Source organism: Trichomonas vaginalis, chromosome I (genome assembly GCF_026262505.1).
Source record: "Trichomonas vaginalis G3 chromosome I, whole genome shotgun sequence".
Classification (NCBI taxonomy): Eukaryota; Parabasalia; order Trichomonadida; family Trichomonadidae; genus Trichomonas; species Trichomonas vaginalis.
The window spans coordinates 17,870,346-17,888,580 of NC_067203.1; the positions used below are offsets into that span (position 1 = coordinate 17,870,346).

At 30.7% G+C, this 18,235-nt stretch overlaps 7 protein-coding genes across 7 annotated transcripts; 5 read left to right on the top strand and 2 right to left on the bottom strand.

Moving 5' to 3' along the window:
• Window positions 1–157: 157 nt before the first annotated feature.
• On the top strand, window positions 158–2,337 carry TVAGG3_1004380 (A-type inclusion protein-related family; the record flags this gene model as incomplete). The annotated part of the gene is made up of 1 exon (XM_001322501.1): window positions 204–2,153. The coding sequence occupies one exon, from the start codon at window positions 204–206 to the stop codon at window positions 2,151–2,153; it is 1,950 nt and encodes a 649-aa protein (XP_001322536.1).
• Window positions 2,338–2,542: 205 nt separating this feature from the next.
• Window positions 2,543–4,823, bottom strand: TVAGG3_1004390 (uncharacterized protein; the record flags this gene model as incomplete). The annotated part of the gene is made up of 1 exon (XM_001322502.2): window positions 2,551–4,731. One exon carries the CDS (start codon window positions 4,729–4,731, stop codon window positions 2,551–2,553), a length of 2,181 nt encoding a protein of 726 aa, XP_001322537.1.
• Window positions 4,824–5,930: 1,107 nt separating this feature from the next.
• On the top strand, window positions 5,931–8,426 carry TVAGG3_1004400 (uncharacterized protein; the record flags this gene model as incomplete). Its single annotated transcript, XM_001322503.1, has 1 exon — window positions 5,931–8,426. The coding sequence occupies one exon, from the start codon at window positions 5,931–5,933 to the stop codon at window positions 8,424–8,426; it is 2,496 nt and encodes an 831-aa protein (XP_001322538.1).
• Window positions 8,427–9,059: 633 nt separating this feature from the next.
• TVAGG3_1004410 (uncharacterized protein) lies at window positions 9,060–10,304 on the top strand (the record flags this gene model as incomplete). The annotated part of the gene is made up of 1 exon (XM_001322504.1): window positions 9,060–10,304. The coding sequence occupies one exon, from the start codon at window positions 9,060–9,062 to the stop codon at window positions 10,302–10,304; it is 1,245 nt and encodes a 414-aa protein (XP_001322539.1).
• A 396-nt stretch (window positions 10,305–10,700) lies between these two features.
• Window positions 10,701–11,624, top strand: TVAGG3_1004420 (uncharacterized protein; the record flags this gene model as incomplete). Its single annotated transcript, XM_001322505.1, has 1 exon — window positions 10,701–11,624. One exon carries the CDS (start codon window positions 10,701–10,703, stop codon window positions 11,622–11,624), a length of 924 nt encoding a protein of 307 aa, XP_001322540.1.
• A 363-nt stretch (window positions 11,625–11,987) lies between these two features.
• On the top strand, window positions 11,988–15,195 carry TVAGG3_1004430 (uncharacterized protein; the record flags this gene model as incomplete). The annotated part of the gene is made up of 1 exon (XM_001322506.1): window positions 12,127–15,183. One exon carries the CDS (start codon window positions 12,127–12,129, stop codon window positions 15,181–15,183), a length of 3,057 nt encoding a protein of 1,018 aa, XP_001322541.1.
• A 406-nt stretch (window positions 15,196–15,601) lies between these two features.
• On the bottom strand, window positions 15,602–17,533 carry TVAGG3_1004440 (ATP binding; the record flags this gene model as incomplete). Its single annotated transcript, XM_001322507.1, has 1 exon — window positions 15,654–17,501. The coding sequence occupies one exon, from the start codon at window positions 17,499–17,501 to the stop codon at window positions 15,654–15,656; it is 1,848 nt and encodes a 615-aa protein (XP_001322542.1).
• Between the last annotated feature and the right edge of the window lie 702 nt (window positions 17,534–18,235).

The window sequence follows — 18,235 nt, forward strand, 5'->3', positions numbered from 1 at the left end:
AAATTTTTGACACCACTATTCAATTTTCAAACTTTACAAGGTAATATTTTGTAAATACAAAAGTGGCATATTTTGTATCACTCGAGTTTACAAAATCCGAGTTTCCGGTTGAATAATGTATACATTCCAAACATCAAGATTTTATCAATTCTATTACTTCGCAGTGTAAACAATTTTTTTTGACAAAATATAAATTGAGATAAATGAGAGGAAGGAAGAGCTTAGGATCTTTACCGAAGAGTGTTTCTAGTCCGAGACAATTTCATAGGAAATCTGATATCAATAATTCTCCAATAATCAAAGAAAAACTTTCCGGAAATCAAGATAAATCAGTAAATGCTATTGATAAATTGAAACGGAAAATGTCAACTGCATTCATACCTAGCAGCACATTATCCGAGTTCAATAAACACATTCATGACATCAAAACACGATTAATTTCGGGATTCAAGAACCAAAGAGATCTCGATGAATTCTGGGATACATGGGATAAATTCGAATCCTCTATCTACAACTACTTCAGTAACAGTACTGTTAAATCACAAAGTAAACAGATTCGTAATGAACTTGAAAGCAGCATTGACTCATTGCAAAATGCTAAAAAGCAAGTACAATCATCATCACCACAACTTAAACGAATGATTCGCGAGATTTCTAAAGATATTCAGGATATGATCAAAGCATCTGAGAACGTTAAAGATTTCTCATCATCATTCTTACAGCAATTTGTTGATGATTTGAATACAATTAAACCTCGCTCACCAACATCAGAATTTAAGTCAAAAATCGGAATTTCGATCGTTTTATCACAGAAACTACGTGATATATTCAAATTCAAAGAGTTCATTCTTCCACTATTACAAGAAACACAAGAATTCCTCGTTGAATACACTCAAGATGAGTCAAATAATTTCGAAACTAAGGAAAACAACGTCGTTGAACGTCGTCTTTCCATCGATCCATCATTAAACCAAGAAGAAAGCTCATCAGAAGACTACGAAAGCTTACAAGCAAAGATACACACCCTTGAAAACGAAAATGACAAACTTCAACAAGAAATCGATAAATACAACAACTTGGTTGAACAATACGAAGAAAGTCTCCGCCAAACAAACGAAGAAATTGACTCCGAACGATCAGATTTGAAGCGAAAACTGAAAGAACAAAAAAAGAAGTATTTATCTAATCCTTCAATTGCAGCAAACTCATCAAAGATCGAAGAATTGGAACTTAAACTGAGCCAACTTGAAAACGAGATAGAAAATCGTAAGAAATACGGTGATGGAATGATGAATTCATATTTCAATGGCGAAATCAGATCTATCAAGATCAAAATCGAGAATGCAACAAAAGAATTTGAATCAGTTAAGCCAATCAACGAGAATTTCACTACAAATGACAATGTTGATATCAAAATTGTGAATGGCAGGCTTTTAGACAGAAACAAAGAACTTAGTTCAAGTATCAAGCAAGAGAAGAAGGCATTCTCAGAGTTAAGACAGTCATTAGAACAAAGTTACGAAATTTCAGAAAAAGATGACTTCGAAAGCCAAATTTCTGCTTACAATCAGAGTGTTTTGATCGGCAGCCAATGCGTGAGCATCGCATCTCAGATAACAGAAGATAACGACAAGATGAAAAAGAAAATCAAAAAAGTTCTTTCACAAAAAGCCGATACAGAAGATTCTATATCATGGTTGAAGAGTCTAAAGAATGATTTCGATAACCTCCAGTCCAGAATGAACGAGATTAACTCAAAGAAGGAAATTCCAACTATTGAAAGCTTAAATCAGCAACTTGAAGACAAAAATTCAGAACTAAAGAAAGTTTCTGGTGATAAGAAACCAGTTCTTACATCAGAAATCAAGAAATTGATACAAGAAACGAAAAAGATTTCCCAAAACTTTTTGTCTCTTGCAAATCAACACGCGAAAACAGAGACAAAATCTAAATCTTTGATAACAGAAGAGATCCAGGAACCTACAGAGCATATTAAACAAGCTTATTCTGATTTCGAACGATTAAATTACGAGAAATCACTGGCAAATGAAGAAATGGTTAAGTTATTCAAGCTAGTTACAGGAAATGATAGCGATGATGATTTTAGCTTTGAACAAATGGCTTCAACTGTTCTGAAGAAGATATCAAATTAAAAATAACATTTCTATTGTATTTTATATTTAGTAAATATTTATTAATTCTTATGATTTACATTACAAATTTCATATTTTTAACCCGATGCTCCATTTCTCTAGGATTGTCATCTATTATACCTCATAAATTATAGATTTAAACTTTTCCACAATTCTTTTGTTTGATTTGAATTTAATCAATGGAAAAAATATTGTGGAAAATTAACATCTGGTTAATTTTTTGAATATTCACTCTCAGAAGGTTTGGGCCAGGGTTGAATGCATCAAAAACCTAAGTCTCTCTATACACATTTCAGATTTCATAATTTTAAATGTAATTTCGAATTTTAACGATATGTTAAAAATTGTATCTCTAGATGAATAAGATGTTGTTCATTTTATTATAATAAAAATAGTTTTATTTAGTAAGATGCTTCCAGAAAAGATGTGTAAAAGGATAACGTAAATATTTATGATTTAAAAGATTATTCGAAACATGTGCAATATGACATGAAATCATAAGTCTTCGTGGAATTCCGGAAGAAACAATCATTTGAAGATAATCTGTGGATGTGTTCTCAATAATAAGAGGACATCGAATGGATTTGCACTCATGGAATGCATCAATCTCAACATCTGAAACTGAAAGTGGGAAATTGATGTATTTGAGATTTAAGCAGTTGTTGAATGAATGTTTTTCAATAACAGAAACACTGTCTGATGTAATATTGATTTTCTCAATGTTGTTGCTAGAATTGAATGAATAACTACAGATAACATCGCAGCTAATGTTGAGTTCTTTGTCTTTTGAGGAACTCAAATGAAAAATAAGTTCCCATTTAGTATTGTTTTTGTAGTATAAAGTATTATCAATACATTTGTATTTATATGATGAAAAATTACTGATATTTGCAAGAGATTCGCATTCTGAAATAGAATTAATTGAAAAACTATCAAGTGAATTTGTTTCACTGAATATAATTGATTTTAGTTTCTTACAATAAAGAAATGAATATTTGGAAATAATTTTAAAAGATTGTGGAATTTTAATACATAATAATGAAGAACAATTCTCAAATGATTTATATCCAATGGATTCTGATCCTTCTCGAATTGTAACTTCTACTAATTTAGTACATCCACAAAAACAATTATCAGGAATATTTCTAATATTACTAACTTTCTTTAAATATCTGCAATTCTCAAATGCATTACTCATAACAGTCAAATTTGGTGATGAAAATGTAAAAGATTCTAAATTAATGCAATCTTTAAATGATGACATTCCTAATGCTTGTAATTTAGGAAATGAATAATTAAATGATCTCAGATCTGAACAATTTCTAAATGCATCTTTTCCTATATAAGTGATTTGAGTATCTTCTGGGAAATTAAAATTCTTAACTGTAGAATTTTCAAATGCTTTTTCGTTGATTTTTGTAACAGATTTAGGAATATCAATACTATCAGAGTTGTATCCCCAATATTCATAAATTATGGTTTGATCAGAATTCATAATCAAACAATCTGGTGTAATAATAAGATTTGGTTCATTCAGATATGAAATTGAAACATTTGTATTTCTGTAAATTGAAGAAGAATAAAATAGAGTTTTGCAAGTGAATGACAAATTGACTTTTGGCAGATTATTTGTAACAAAATCAGATCTGCTAACAGTCATTGTTGAATTAGGGAATATAATTAATTCAAGATTTCTACAATAATCAAATACCTGACCGCCAAAGTAATCTATTGGACCTAAAAAAGTAACATTTATCAAACTATTACAACCATAGAAAGCATCATTTTCAATTCTTTTCACATTCGCTGGAATTATAATTGTTTTGATAGATGATCTAAAAAAGCATTTCTCTCCAATAGTTGTGACTGAATTTGGAATTTTGTATCCTGTTTTGTTACAAATAAAAAATAAAATACTTCCATTTTTCGAATAAATAACATAATCTTTAACTGTTAAGTAGTTATTATTAGGATGAACTGTAAAATTTATTAATTTTCCATCTGAAAATGCTTCTCCATTGACATAAGAAACTTTTTCTGGAATTTGAAAGGAAGTAATTGCAGTATTAGCAAATACACCATTTTCTAATGAAGTTAAATCTGACCCATCTTCGAAAGTAACATTTTGTAGTTTAGAACAGTCAGAAAATGCATAAATGTCTATTTCTTTAACAGATGCTGGTATGATAATACTGATCACTTGATAATTATATTGAAATACAAAACTTCCTATTTCTATGAGTCCTTTTGGTAAAAGTATCTGATTGACATTATTGCAGTTGAGAAATGCATAAGCAGATATTTTTGTGAGATTGTTGCATGAAAATAAATTTATGATTGTTAGATTTGTACATCCAATAAAGCTATAAATTCCAATTGTTGTTAAGTTAGGATTTTCTTCAAATGAAAAGGAAGATAAAGTTTTGAGATAATAAAAGCATTGACTTTGAATGATTTCACATGCGGATGATATTCTGAGGTCTGGAGATGTATCATTAACTTTTGTAAGGATTTTCCCGTCACTTGAATAACAATTTTCGTCAATATCTTTGTAAAGAAGTACTAAAAACATAATCATAATGAATTACTCAAGTACACCTTTTTCTTACGTCTTTGTTTATGATAGTAATTTGAGACTAAAATAGAAATCAACACTTGTTTTTCACATCTAAAAAAAATTCTGAAGGGTCAAAATTTTTAACTTCCCTTTTCTCTCTCAGTTTGACTTCCTCTATTTCATATATTAAGCTGTGGAGAACACAAGACATCTTATTATCATACCCGATAGACATCCATATAAGAAAGAGGTACTTTGAACATAGGGGTTAAGATTCTTAAACTCTTAATTACATAAATTCGATGTTTCCTTAGGGGTGCTCATGCTTAATATCATATGGTTACAATACTTATTAAGTGAGAGGGTTAGTATGATCAGTTGCTATTAAAAATTTATCATCATTTCAAAATAAAACGATGCAATCATTCATCAAATACCCAATAAACCATTTTCAAAGTAATTTTAAATATCAATTTCATCTAGCATAATGCGTTTTTTTCGAATTCATAATAACATATCAAAAACGTTTTCAAATCTCAGCAAAATTAGAAGATTCAAGACAATATAGTAATTTATCATTAATGAAATTCATAATATCAGCTATTGTATAATCGAGTCTTTTATGAAATCAAATTAGATATTGGAAATATTTAAGTCTATTAATAGGAACATCAAGATATAAAACCAATGGGAATTTAGTTGTAGATAGTTAACATCAGTGTCCTTCTTCATCTGAATATTTCGATTCATATCAAAGTTTAGTTGAAAAAGTTTCAGAAAAACAAACAGAAGATTCATCATTTTCAATCACAATCATTCCATCTCCATCAGAAGACATCATATTCGACTTTTCGATTGCACCCACTCCAACATCGTTCACATTTCAGTCAAACCAAGTTACAAACTCAATAAAGTTCAAAAACACTCGTCCATTCAAATTAAATCTTGTTCACATCAAGGCTACATTCGAAGGTAGCCAGTCATATACATTCAAAACACTTGAAATCGACCAAATTTCAGAAGTTAAATTTCCAAAAGATTCCTCTATCAAATGTGAAAGTCTTACGTGCTCACTTCAATTACTAGAAACATTTTATAGCTACGATGCATCTAAACAATTAACAATTTTAGTTGAAGGTTCTCCATCAAATTCATTCACAACATCAAAGACGATTTATAATGTTAAATTAATCACAAATGCCAAGTTAGATGTTAAAACAATGGATTATGCTACTACAGTTACATTTCCAAACAAGAACCAAATCGTCGTTCCTTTCATTGCAAATTATTACCATCATCCATCAGAAACAGAGATCGAAATCCATGCAGATTCAACATATTACGTTGACTTCTGCAACATGGTCTCCGAAATTCCAGAAGTCAAATTAACAGTTTTCAATTCAAAAGTCATCGTCACACAAAATCGAAAAGATTTCATTTCACGATTAAACATTGACTTATGTGAAGGCGGCAAAGTTGAATCTCATAATGATCTCGATATTTACAAACTGAAAATCGATGGCAAAGGAACATCAATCACAACATCACAACAACTTAAAGTAACAGACACAATGAAGATGTACAACAACTCAGAAATCAACATGAATGCAAAAGAAAACAATATTGATGAAATCACATTGAAAGACAACTGCATTATTAATTCAGATTTCGCATTGAATATCAACAAAGTTAATTGTTATGAGAATGACAAAGACACAACTCAAACAATTAATTCAGATATCATCATTACAAAGTTTCTTTCATACGGTCCATCCAAATTAAGTATTGGTGGAATTCAATTATTAAAAGATGCATTTTTACAATGTGTTTGCATCAATGGTGAAATCAATCCACTTAAAGTAACAAATGCAAAAGAATTAAACGTCGTTTTTTGTTCAGATAAAGATACAGATTCAGCTCAAAAAGAAGCCTTGTTTGACCAATTATATCTAGATAACAAGAACAAATTTAATATCATTGAATCATCATCAGACATCAAGATTAATATGATTCCAAATATTGGTTTCGATGAATTCTCGGAGAAAGAAATTGCTTTCTTTACTACTCAATATGCTTTCAAACTTGATCACGATGGTTCATTATATACTCTTACTTTAACAGATACACCATTAATGTATCGTATGAAATATTGTTTCGGAGGAGACATTAATTCAACAAAATGTTCTCTTATTCCACGCTTCTACTCTTCTGAATACAATGAAGACTGGAAGAAACAAGTCAAACCATATGCAAATCAAATCAATCTTTATTTCGGAGAAAACAAAGAATATACGATTGATGCATCAGGAATTAAAGCTCAAACAGCATTAGTTATTGTTGCTCCTGTTCAAGTCAATTTAAACATCATGGCATCATCAGAAACATCAATAATAGCATTAATTTTCTATGGTGGAAATGCAAAAGTGGATTTGAACAACTTTAATAACCTGATTGACCAAATTGGAATACAAGGAGCTATTGTTGAGTTTAAGAACAGTCAAAATCTCAATAAAATTAATATTTTCAAAGGTATAAGTTCTAAAGTTTCTTTTGATCAAAAAGTTTCATTTTCCGGAGAAACTTATGCTTTCCAAAATACCAAAATAACAGGAGATTTAGATTTCTCTAAGTGCCAAAGCTTGCGTGTTGATACAAAATCATTAAATGTATTTGATCCAAATCCTCAAAATCTTGAAATTTACCTTTCAAAAGATGTCGAAAAAATTGATTTACAACATGGAAAAATAGTTTTTACTATGTCTAACAAAGAAAATGTCGCAATTAGAGCCAAGCACGATAGAATGATAGACCTATTTTGCATGTTTCTTAAAGAAATGACCTTTTCATGTTCAGGAACAGACGAGCTTCAACTTCCAAAGTTGAATTGTACTTTCCTTTGGAAATTCAAAATTGTTGGAGAATGGCCACATACAGAATTTCCTCTTATTTTTGGAGAGACAAGGATAATGGATCCGGAAACTCCTATTAATATCAATGTTAAAACAGATGGAGCCTATCCAATTTGCTTGGAATATCAGTTCTCAGGAAGAAATGTTTATCTTGATTCAGATAAAGATGTTACAATTTCATATGACTTGAAGCCAATCGAGCAGGGTTTCTACCCATTTTTCTATTCTTCAAAGAATGTTTATTTGAAGAAGATCCAATTGACAGATGAAGGAGGCATTGGATATGTTACAAACACATCGAACAAGTTCTATATTGATGAAGTCGATGCATCCGGTCAATCAATTGAGTTGAACAATGTTGAAGTTCGAAACATGACAATGATCAAATCATCTATCACCGGTATCTATGCAAACTTTGTTGATTCATATGTTACTATGAATGTTCCAACTAACAACCAATTTTTATCTACATTCACCACTAACGGCAAATGTGACTTAAAATCATTCATTATCAACGACGATCGCCATACATTATATACGAACACCACCGAGAAGATCTTCTGCTGCAGTGGTGGTCTTTCTGTTAAGAAACTGAAAACAGACACAGGTAATTTACATGTTAAAGACAAATGCATTGTTTTCACACCATCCATTTCATCATCTAAACTTCGACTTATCTTATTGATCACAATTCCATGCTGTGCTCTTGTTTTAATTGTTGTTGTTATCTTGATTGTTTTCATTTGCAAGAGATCACATAAGAACAAATTCGAAACATCCACTGAATTAACAGCAACATTACTCTAAAATCATTTCAGCAAGAGAGAAAACTCTCTCAATTTATGCTATAGTTTACCCATTTAAACTCATGTATATCATTATTATATTTACTCTAAGTGTAAAAAGGAAATTTAGAGACATTAAACTAATTTTTAATACTCCAAAAATTATTATTAATAGAAATGTTGACTCAACAAGTTCAAAATATCCGGAAATATTATTGAATTTGATATATAATATATATATAAACTATCAAATTTTTCTCTTTTAATATTTTAGTCATAAAAATTCACTTTGATCATTTGCTTAGATCCTTTTCATATTCGTCAATTCTGAAAGAGTGTTTCAAATATGATTGTTTATTATCCCACATGCTTTATTTTTTCTGCTTTAAAATATATCTTTTCAACAGCAGGTAGGGACAAGGCCAGGAAGTGCAAACATGATATACACCACTTAATATAAGTAATTATCTTGTTGTCTTAAATCCATCCATCCAAAATATCTTCAGAAGTTAAATTTCCAAAAGATTCCTCTATCAAATGTGAAAATCTTACGTGCTCACTTCAATTGCTAGAATCATTCTCTAGCTATTACGCATCAAAACAATTAACAATTTTCGTTGAAGGATCTCCATCAAAATCATTTACAACATCAAAGATGATTTACAATGTTCGATTAGTTACGAATGCCGAATTATATGTTAAAGCGATGGATTCTACTACTACTGTTACATTTCCAAACAATAATCAAATTATCATTCCTTTCATTGCAACAAATTACCACAATCCATCAGACACAGAGATTGAAATCCATGCAGATTCAACATTTGACGTAGATTTCTGCAAGCTTGTTACAGAATATCCGGAAGTCACATTATCAGTTATCAATTCGAAAGTAAAAGTCACACAACTTAGACCAGATTTCATTATTCATTTAAATATAAACTTGTATGAAGGCGGCAAAGTCGAATCTCAAAATAATCTCGAAGTTTACAAATTGAAAGGTTATGGCAAAGGATCTTCTATTACAGCACCACTTCTCAATGTTCCTGGCTCATGGAAGATGTACAATAACTCAGAAATGAATGTTAATGCAAAGAAAACCAGTGCAGATGAATTATATTTTTACGGAAGTTGCATCATCAACTCAGATTTTGCATTGAATATCAATAAAATCCAATGTAATCAATATTCACAAGATATGATCCAAGCAATCAATTGCGACATTAACATTTTCAACTATCTTCAATATGGGCAATCAAAATTATCTATTGGCGGCATTCATCTTTCTAAAGGTGCCTATTTACAATGTTTTTGCATCGATGGTGTAATCAATCCACTTAAAGTAACAAGAGCAACAGAACTAAACATTATATTCATCACAGATCCATATCTTGACACTCAACACAAAGAAGTATTATTTGACAAATTATATCTTGACAACAAGAACAAATTCAATATCATTGAATCATCAGCACCAAACATCAAAATCACATTGATTCCAAATTTGAATCTCGGTAAATATTCTCTTAATGAACTTACTCTCTTCCAAGTTGTTGCTTTCTTGAATGTTAAATATGAAAATACATTTTATACACTTACATATATTTGCTCACCATTGACTTTCTATGTTAGATATTGTTTCGGTGGCGATGTTAGCTCAACAAGGTGTTCTCTTATTCCACAGTTCTACTCAGCAGAATACAACGAAGACTGGAAGAAACCAATCAAACCATTTACAAATCAGGTCTATCTTTACTTCGGAGATAACACAGAATATACAGTCGATGCATCAGATATCAAAGATAATACAGAATTATATTTTACTGTTCCAAAGAAGACTAAACTCAATCTCTACTCAAAAACAGAAACATCTGTTAGAGGATTAGGATTTTTGGGTTGAAATGCAAAAGCAAACTTGAATAACTTCAATAATCTGAAATCTCGTCTCGATTTTGAAAACGCAAATGTTGAATTTGTTAACAGTGAAAAACTCAGTTCAATTACTGGTGTACAATGCTTAGGTTCCATTATTAAATTTGATCAAAAAGTTTATTTTGCTGGACAAGAATATGATATAAGATATTCTAAAATTACAGGAGAATTAGATTTCTCAAAGAGTCAAATCTTACACGTCGATGCAACAACATTAAACATCTTTGATCCAAATGCTCAAACTCTTAAAATCGACCTTACTCAAGATGTTGAAAAGATTGATTTACAACATAATAAATTAGAATTTACAAAGACAAACAAAGAAAAGATAGTTGCTAGAGCGAACCACGAAAGGATAATCAATATGAATAATGTAAATGCTGATATTATTACTCTTTCATGCTCAGGAACAGATGTAAACCAACTTCCAATGCTAGATTTTGGAGGTATTTGGAATTACACGATTGTTGGAGAGTGGCCACAAACTGAGTTTCCTCTGATTTTCGCGGATACGATTATATATGCCGATCCAACTAATCTTAAATATATTTTAAACATAAATGTTAATGTTAAAACAGAAGGAGCTTATCCATTAGGAATGATGCACTCATTTTATGGAAGAAATGTTTATCTAGATTCAGATAAGGATGTCAAAATCTCATATGACTTGAAGCCAATTGAACCCAGTTTTTATCCATATTTCTACTCTTCTAAGAACGTTTATTTGAAGAAAGTCCAGTTGGTAGATAATTGCGGTATCGGATTTGATACCGAATCATCTAACAAATTCTTTATTGATGAAGTTGATGCATCAGGTCAATCAATTGAGTTGAACAATGTTGAAGTTCGAAACATGACAATGATCAAATCATCAATCACCGGCATCTATGCAAACTTTGTTGATTCATATGTTACTATGAATGTTCCCGCTAACAACCAATTTTTATCTACATTGAACACCAACGGCAAGTGCGACTTAAATTCATTCGTTATTAACGATGATCGCCATACATTATATACAAACACCACCGAGAAGATCTTCTGCTGCAGTGGTGGTCTTTCTGTTAAGAAGCTTAAAACAGACACAGGTAATTTACATGTTAAAGACAAATGCATTGTTTTCACACCATCCATTTCATCATCTAAACTTCGACTTATCTTACTGATCACAATTCCATGTGGTATACTTGCATTACTTGTTGTTATCATTTTGATTATTTTCATTGTTAAGCGTTCACGGAGAGGTAAATTCGAGACATCAACTGAATTAACCGCAACATTACTCTAAAATAATATTTATTGAATAAAAACATCACATTTATTGAATTTAATGCAAATTTATTATTTTAAAGGTTTTTATACTCCCTTTCTTTTCAATTCAATTTCATTTTTTTTTTATAAACAGTGTCAATAAATGCATGAGAATAGCAACACTAATTGCATCCATTTTTTAGAAAAACATATTGATTTGGATTATATTTGATGAAGAATATTTTAATTAACTTCTTAAAATTCGTTAAAAAGCTAATGAAATTATTCTAAAAGCAAGAGTGACTTTATTGGAATACGAAACAATCAATACCTTATTATGTTTTATTATTTATCCGTATATGGTATTCAATTTTTTCAATTATTGATAATCTTACGGAATCATTTTGTATGGTTCTAAATTTAAAATTTTACAACATACATAACAAGTAAAATCCATTATAGATTAGATGTCAAATTGTCACCATTGAATTTTATTTCCTGCCATTTATGACACTTTGAGATTTTTAATTTTTTAAATTATGTTTCTCTTCATTTCAACAGCTATTTGCTCAAGCTTTGACTACTGTTATTCAAAGGATACAAGCCAGTGTCCTTCGTCATCTGAGCGTTTCGTTTCATATGATAGTTTAGTTGAAAAAGTTAAAGAAAAACAAAAAGAAGCTTCATCATTTTCAATCACGATCATTCTATCTACATCAGAAGACATCACATTTGACTTTTCGAACGCTCCCAATACAACATCGTTCACATTCCAGTCAAATCAACTAACATATGGAATCAAGTTCAAAAACACGCGTCCATTTACATTAAATCTTCGCAATATCAAAGCAACATTCGAAGGCAGTCAATTATATACATTCCAAACCCTTGATATCGATACAAAATCTGAAATTAATTTTCCAAAAGATTCCGCACTCAAGTGCCAGACACTCATTTGCACACTCTCATTACTAGAATCATTGGCTAGCTACGATGCATCTAAACAATTAACCATTTTAATTGAAAATTCACCATCAAATTCATTCACTACACCTAAAACCATTTTATACGTCAAATTAGTCACAAATGTCAAATTAGGTATCAAAACAGTGGATTCTGCGACTACAGTTACATTTCCAAACGAAAAACAAATAATCATTCCTTTCATTACAACGAAATACAAGTCACCAAGTGCTACAACTATTGAAGTTCGTGCAGATTCAACATACGACGCTGACTACTGCAATATGTTCATGGAAATTCCAGAATTAGTTTTACAAATTTATAATTCAAAAGTTACAGTTAACCAACACAGAAAAGACATCATTGCCCGATTAATTGTTGACTTACATGATGATGGCAAGATCGAATCTGACAAATACCTTGACATTTACAAAATCCTTTGTTCTTCCAAAGGAACATCGGTCACAGCACCATATTTACAAGTTCCTGGTTCATGGAAGATGTTCAACAACTCAGAAGTAAACTTAAATGCCAAAGAAAACTACATTGATGAAATTTATTTTTACGGAAATTGTAAAATCAACTCAGATTTCGGTATTTACACAAAAATGATTGATACTTATAGGAATGACAAAGATACAGAACAAATTATTAACTCAGATGTTTATATTTTAGGTTACATTTCATATGGACAATCAAAAGTATCAGTTAAAGGAATTTATCTAGAACAAGGTGCATTTTTACAATGTGTTTGTATCAATGGAGAAGTAACACCTCTTAAAGTAACAAAAGCGGAATCCCTAAACATTTCTTTCTGTACAGATCCAAGTCTCGAAACAAAAGAAAAAGAAGCATTATTTGACAAATTATATATTGAAGAAAAAAACAAATTTAATGTCATTGAATCAGATGCAGACATCAAAATCAATATAATTCCTAATACTGTTCTTGGTACAGAATTACCTTTCTTCCAAATTAGTGCTGTATTCTTACTCAAAAAAGCAAAACCATATTATACAATAGCTTATTTCGATTCTCCAATGAGTTACAATTTGAGATTATGTTATGGAGGAGAAATAAATAATACAAGATGTTCTCTTCTTCCTCGTTTTTATTCAAAGGAATACAATGATGATTGGAAGAAACAAGTTAAAGCATATACAACACAAGTATATATCTATTTCTATGATGATGATAAAGAATACACAATTGATGCATCAGATATCAAATTTGGTGCTGAATTAGTTTTGACAATTCCTGAAAAATCTAAATTAATTTTGAATTCTTCAAAAGAAACAGCAATTTCTGGATTAGGTTTAATGAATGGAACTGCAAAAGTTAACTTGGATAATTTCAATAAACTCAGTAATAAAATGATCATTGAAAATGCACAAGTTGATTTCGTTAACAGCGAAAAACTTGGAAAACTTTCTGCTGTATCTGTTTCTGGTTCCGTTGTTTCTTTTGACAAAAAAGTTTATTTTTCAGGAAAATCTTATCATTTCGAAACTTCTAAAATAACAGGAGATTTGGACTTCTCAAAGGCACAAAAGTTACAAGTTGACATTAATGCATTAAACATCTTTGATCCTAATCCACAAAATCTTAAAATTTATTTGACAAAAGATGTTGAAAAAATCGATTTACAACATAACAAATTAGAGTTTACATTGTCAAATAAAGAAAAAGTGACAGTTAAAGCAATTCATTCGAGAACGATTGCTGTTGATGGATTACCTATTAAGACGTTAACTCTTTCATGTTCAGGAACTGACGAGAAACAAATTCCAAGGTTGGAATTCATTGCTCTCTGGAATTATAACATTGTTGGAGAATGGCCACAAACAGAGTTACCTCTTGTTTTTGCTGAGACAAGAATAATGAATGAATTTCTCCAGTATGTAAATGTTAATGTTAAAACAGAAGGAGCTTTTCCATTGGGTTTGGCTCATACTTTCTCAGGAAGGAATGTTTATCTTGATTCAGAAAAAGATGTCAAAATTTCATATAATTTGAAACCAATTGAAGATAATTTTTACCCGTATTTCCATGCTTCAAAGAATGTTTATTTGAAGAAGATCCAATTGACAGATGATGGAGGCATCGGATATGTTACAAACACATCGAACAAGTTCTATATTGATGAAGTCGATGCATCCGGTCAATCAATTGAGTTGAACAATGTTGAAGTTCGAAACATGACAATGATTAAATCATCTATCACCGGTTTCTTCACAAATTTTGTTGATTCATATGTTACTATGAATGTTCCAGTCAATAACCAATGGTTATCCACATTCAACACCAATGGAAAATGTAACTTAAACTTGTTTTATATCAATGATGACCGTAATCATATGATTGCTAATTCAACACAAAATATCTTCTGCTGTGATGGTGGTCTTTCTGTTAAGAAACTGAAAACAGACACAGGTAATTTACATGTTAAAGACAAATGCATTGTTTTCACACCATCTATTTCATCATCTAAACTTCGACTTATCTTATTGATCACAATTCCATGTTGTGTTCTTGTTTTAATTGTTGTTGTTATCTTGATTGTTTTCATTAGTAAGCGTTCACATAAGAACAAATTCGAGACATCAACTGAATTAACAGCAACATTACTCTAAAATCATTTCATATATATATATTTTTTTTAAATCAGTTTTTTAATAAATTTCAATTTTTTTTAAAGAAAGAAGACAAAGATCGCTACCATTTAAGAATATATGTTCCAATATACTTGTTCAAGGATTTATTGGCTCTGTATGCAATATATCTTTTCAATAAGTTTGGAGTTTTGAGACAAGGATTTGAAAGACCATTTGCAATACAAAAATTCAATATTTTTGTTCATTGTAATCCATATAAATCGTTGAACAAACCCCAAGATCATTTCTAAAAGATCGAATCAGTATTTATAATCGAAAATACTAAAAGAATACTTCCTACTTTTTTTAATATAAAAACTTCTTTATAGTATTTGACTCTTTGTCATGAGAAATTTCTCATTTGATTCAGTAACTCTATGAAAGTGCGGAGTTTCTTTAAAAAACATATTATTTAAAATAATCTTTATATTGAACATAATAAATATAATCTACATTTGACTTAGTCTATCAATAATTACATCTAATTCTCTTAAATGATCCTGAGGAACATATTGCTGTTTGGCACTATCAATAAGATCATCCAAGTCATCGGTTAATTGGTGGAATGGTCGCTTGTCTTGAGCATTTCTTCTTTTTGTTGCAATTTTGTCCTGAACGTCACAACATTTACGCAGGAACTCAGCTTCAGTTGGAACTTTTTCTCCACTCTCAGAAAAGTCCATGTGAATTATTGCATTTCGGATTTCATTGTTATCTGAGTCCAAAACTGCAACATTTAGGATTCCGTTATGATCTATAATGAATTTCATGGAGAAACTAGTCAAATCCTTTGGTACATTTGGAATATTTATCTTGGAAACGAGAGTTTTTGGAGAATTAGCCTCTTTTCCTCCTTCGTATACATCCATTCTGATGCAAGGCTCCAGAGGATCATGTTTGAAGTGATCTATCCTATGTAACGGGAACTGTTTGCCAGGAGGAAAGACATTCCAATGAGAATTGTTACTAAGAAGGACGCTGATGAAGTTTGTGAGTCTATCCGTGGTCGGTACCTCTATGATGTTGGATGGAGCACCGACTCTCTTAGGAGTTGAAGAAGAATCTGCGTATTTTCCAATTTCTTCGATATGTCCTCCGCTTTCTATGATTTGGCATATGTAGTATGCACCTTCTGATACGGAGTGTTCTATATCGAGTTCCGATGCAATTTTATCATCATCAAAAATTTCATTAAGAATATCTATGGCGGCAGGTATTTTACAGGTACCACCAATTGGTATAACTGATGTAATATTCTTAACGTTGACTTTTGATGCCTTTATTGCAGTATTTAAGACTTCTTTTGCTTTTTCAATAATATCATCAATAAGAGTCTCGAATTGTCTCCTTCTGAGGGTAACATTAAGATCTATACCATTCCAGAAACCAGGAATAAAAATTTCTGCGCTTGGACTTGATGATAATTTTATTTTGCATTTTTCTGCTTCAATCATTAGAGTTGCCAACATTTTCGGATTGGCTTTGTCATATCCGTTGTTTTCATCCTTGAATTTGTTAAGAACGAACTCGTAAATTGCATGATCTATGTCAATACCGCCAAGTTGGCTATTTCCTTCAGTATGAATGACATTAAATGAATTTCCATCGAATTCTACAATGGAGACATCTAATGTACCTGCACCAAAGTCGAAAACAATGACAGTTTTCTTAGATGTGTCGTCTTTTCCAAGACAATGGACTTTGTAGCAAAAAGCAGCGGCCGTTGGTTCATTAACAAGTCTGAGACAGTTGAGACCAGCCTTGGTAGCGGCGTTGAGCGTTGCTTTCCTCTGATTTGTGTTGAATTTCGCTGGAACAGTGATAACACATGATTTTAATTGCTCTCCACCACTGGCATCCTTGTAAGTAGACGCAACTTTCTTAAGAATTTCGGCAGAAATGTCTTCTGGAGTGAAAATTTCTTCTTTTATTTTATTATTATTCTGATCATCGTAATAATCGACTTTGTAGACAGGTTTTCCTCTTACTTCTAATATATTAAGTGTGTCTTCATTCATTTCAATGAAATTCTGTACTGTATCTGAGTAAAATTCGTGACCAATCAAACGCTTTGATCCGTAGAGCAATTGGCGAGGATATGCTAGTGAGGTTCCTTTTACATTAGGTCCTAGTATACATTGTGATGCGTTTTTCTCTTTGTCCCACTGTAAAAATACAAATGATGGAAGAAGATTTCCTCCAGAAAATTGAAGATGATCAGGATGAGGTGTAAAACTTCTAACGGTACATGAAGTGTTATAAGTTCCTAAGTCAATACCAGCTACTTGACGATTCATTATTTTAATATGGTGGTAAATACTAAAATTTGTGATTAAAATATTCCAACAGCGTCAAAAAAATTTTTTTTGACTCTCTTCAGAGGCGTAATGCATTCATATTTATCCAATTACATATACTTTGAGTCATTGAGATTATGGTAACCTAAGTATTGCAAGCTAATAAAATAACCTTGATGAAATATCAATAAATATTTGTTAAAAAAAGAAGAATTAGATCAGATCATAATAGAAAACCAACTATTATACCACTAAGTATTTAAGAAATTTCATATAATATTCTTTGAATTCTGTGATTTTGGGTTAATTTAATCCAAAATTTGGTCCTTGAAGAATGAAAAACATTGCGATATATAAACAACAATTATTTTCTATACTATTTCTTTATTATTTACAAAAGCAAAATATCATATTTTTGACAGTTTGCTCTTAATTCAACACCCATCGGAGTTATAGAGAATCTTAATGAAGTTATGGACTGATTTTACCTAATCATAATAGTAAATGTTTTAATCTTTTATAACTTAAACAGGAAAGTCCGCAAATAAAATGTGTAGCTTGTTTGTTATGATACAAATACAATCACATCAAGATTGAAAATTTGAAAACAAATTTCTGATTTACCATAATATCAAAACCTTTATAAAGAAAAGATATATATATATATATATATATATATATATTTCTTTCTGAAAAATTACAATTTGCAGTAAAACAAGTTTCGCGGTCAATCA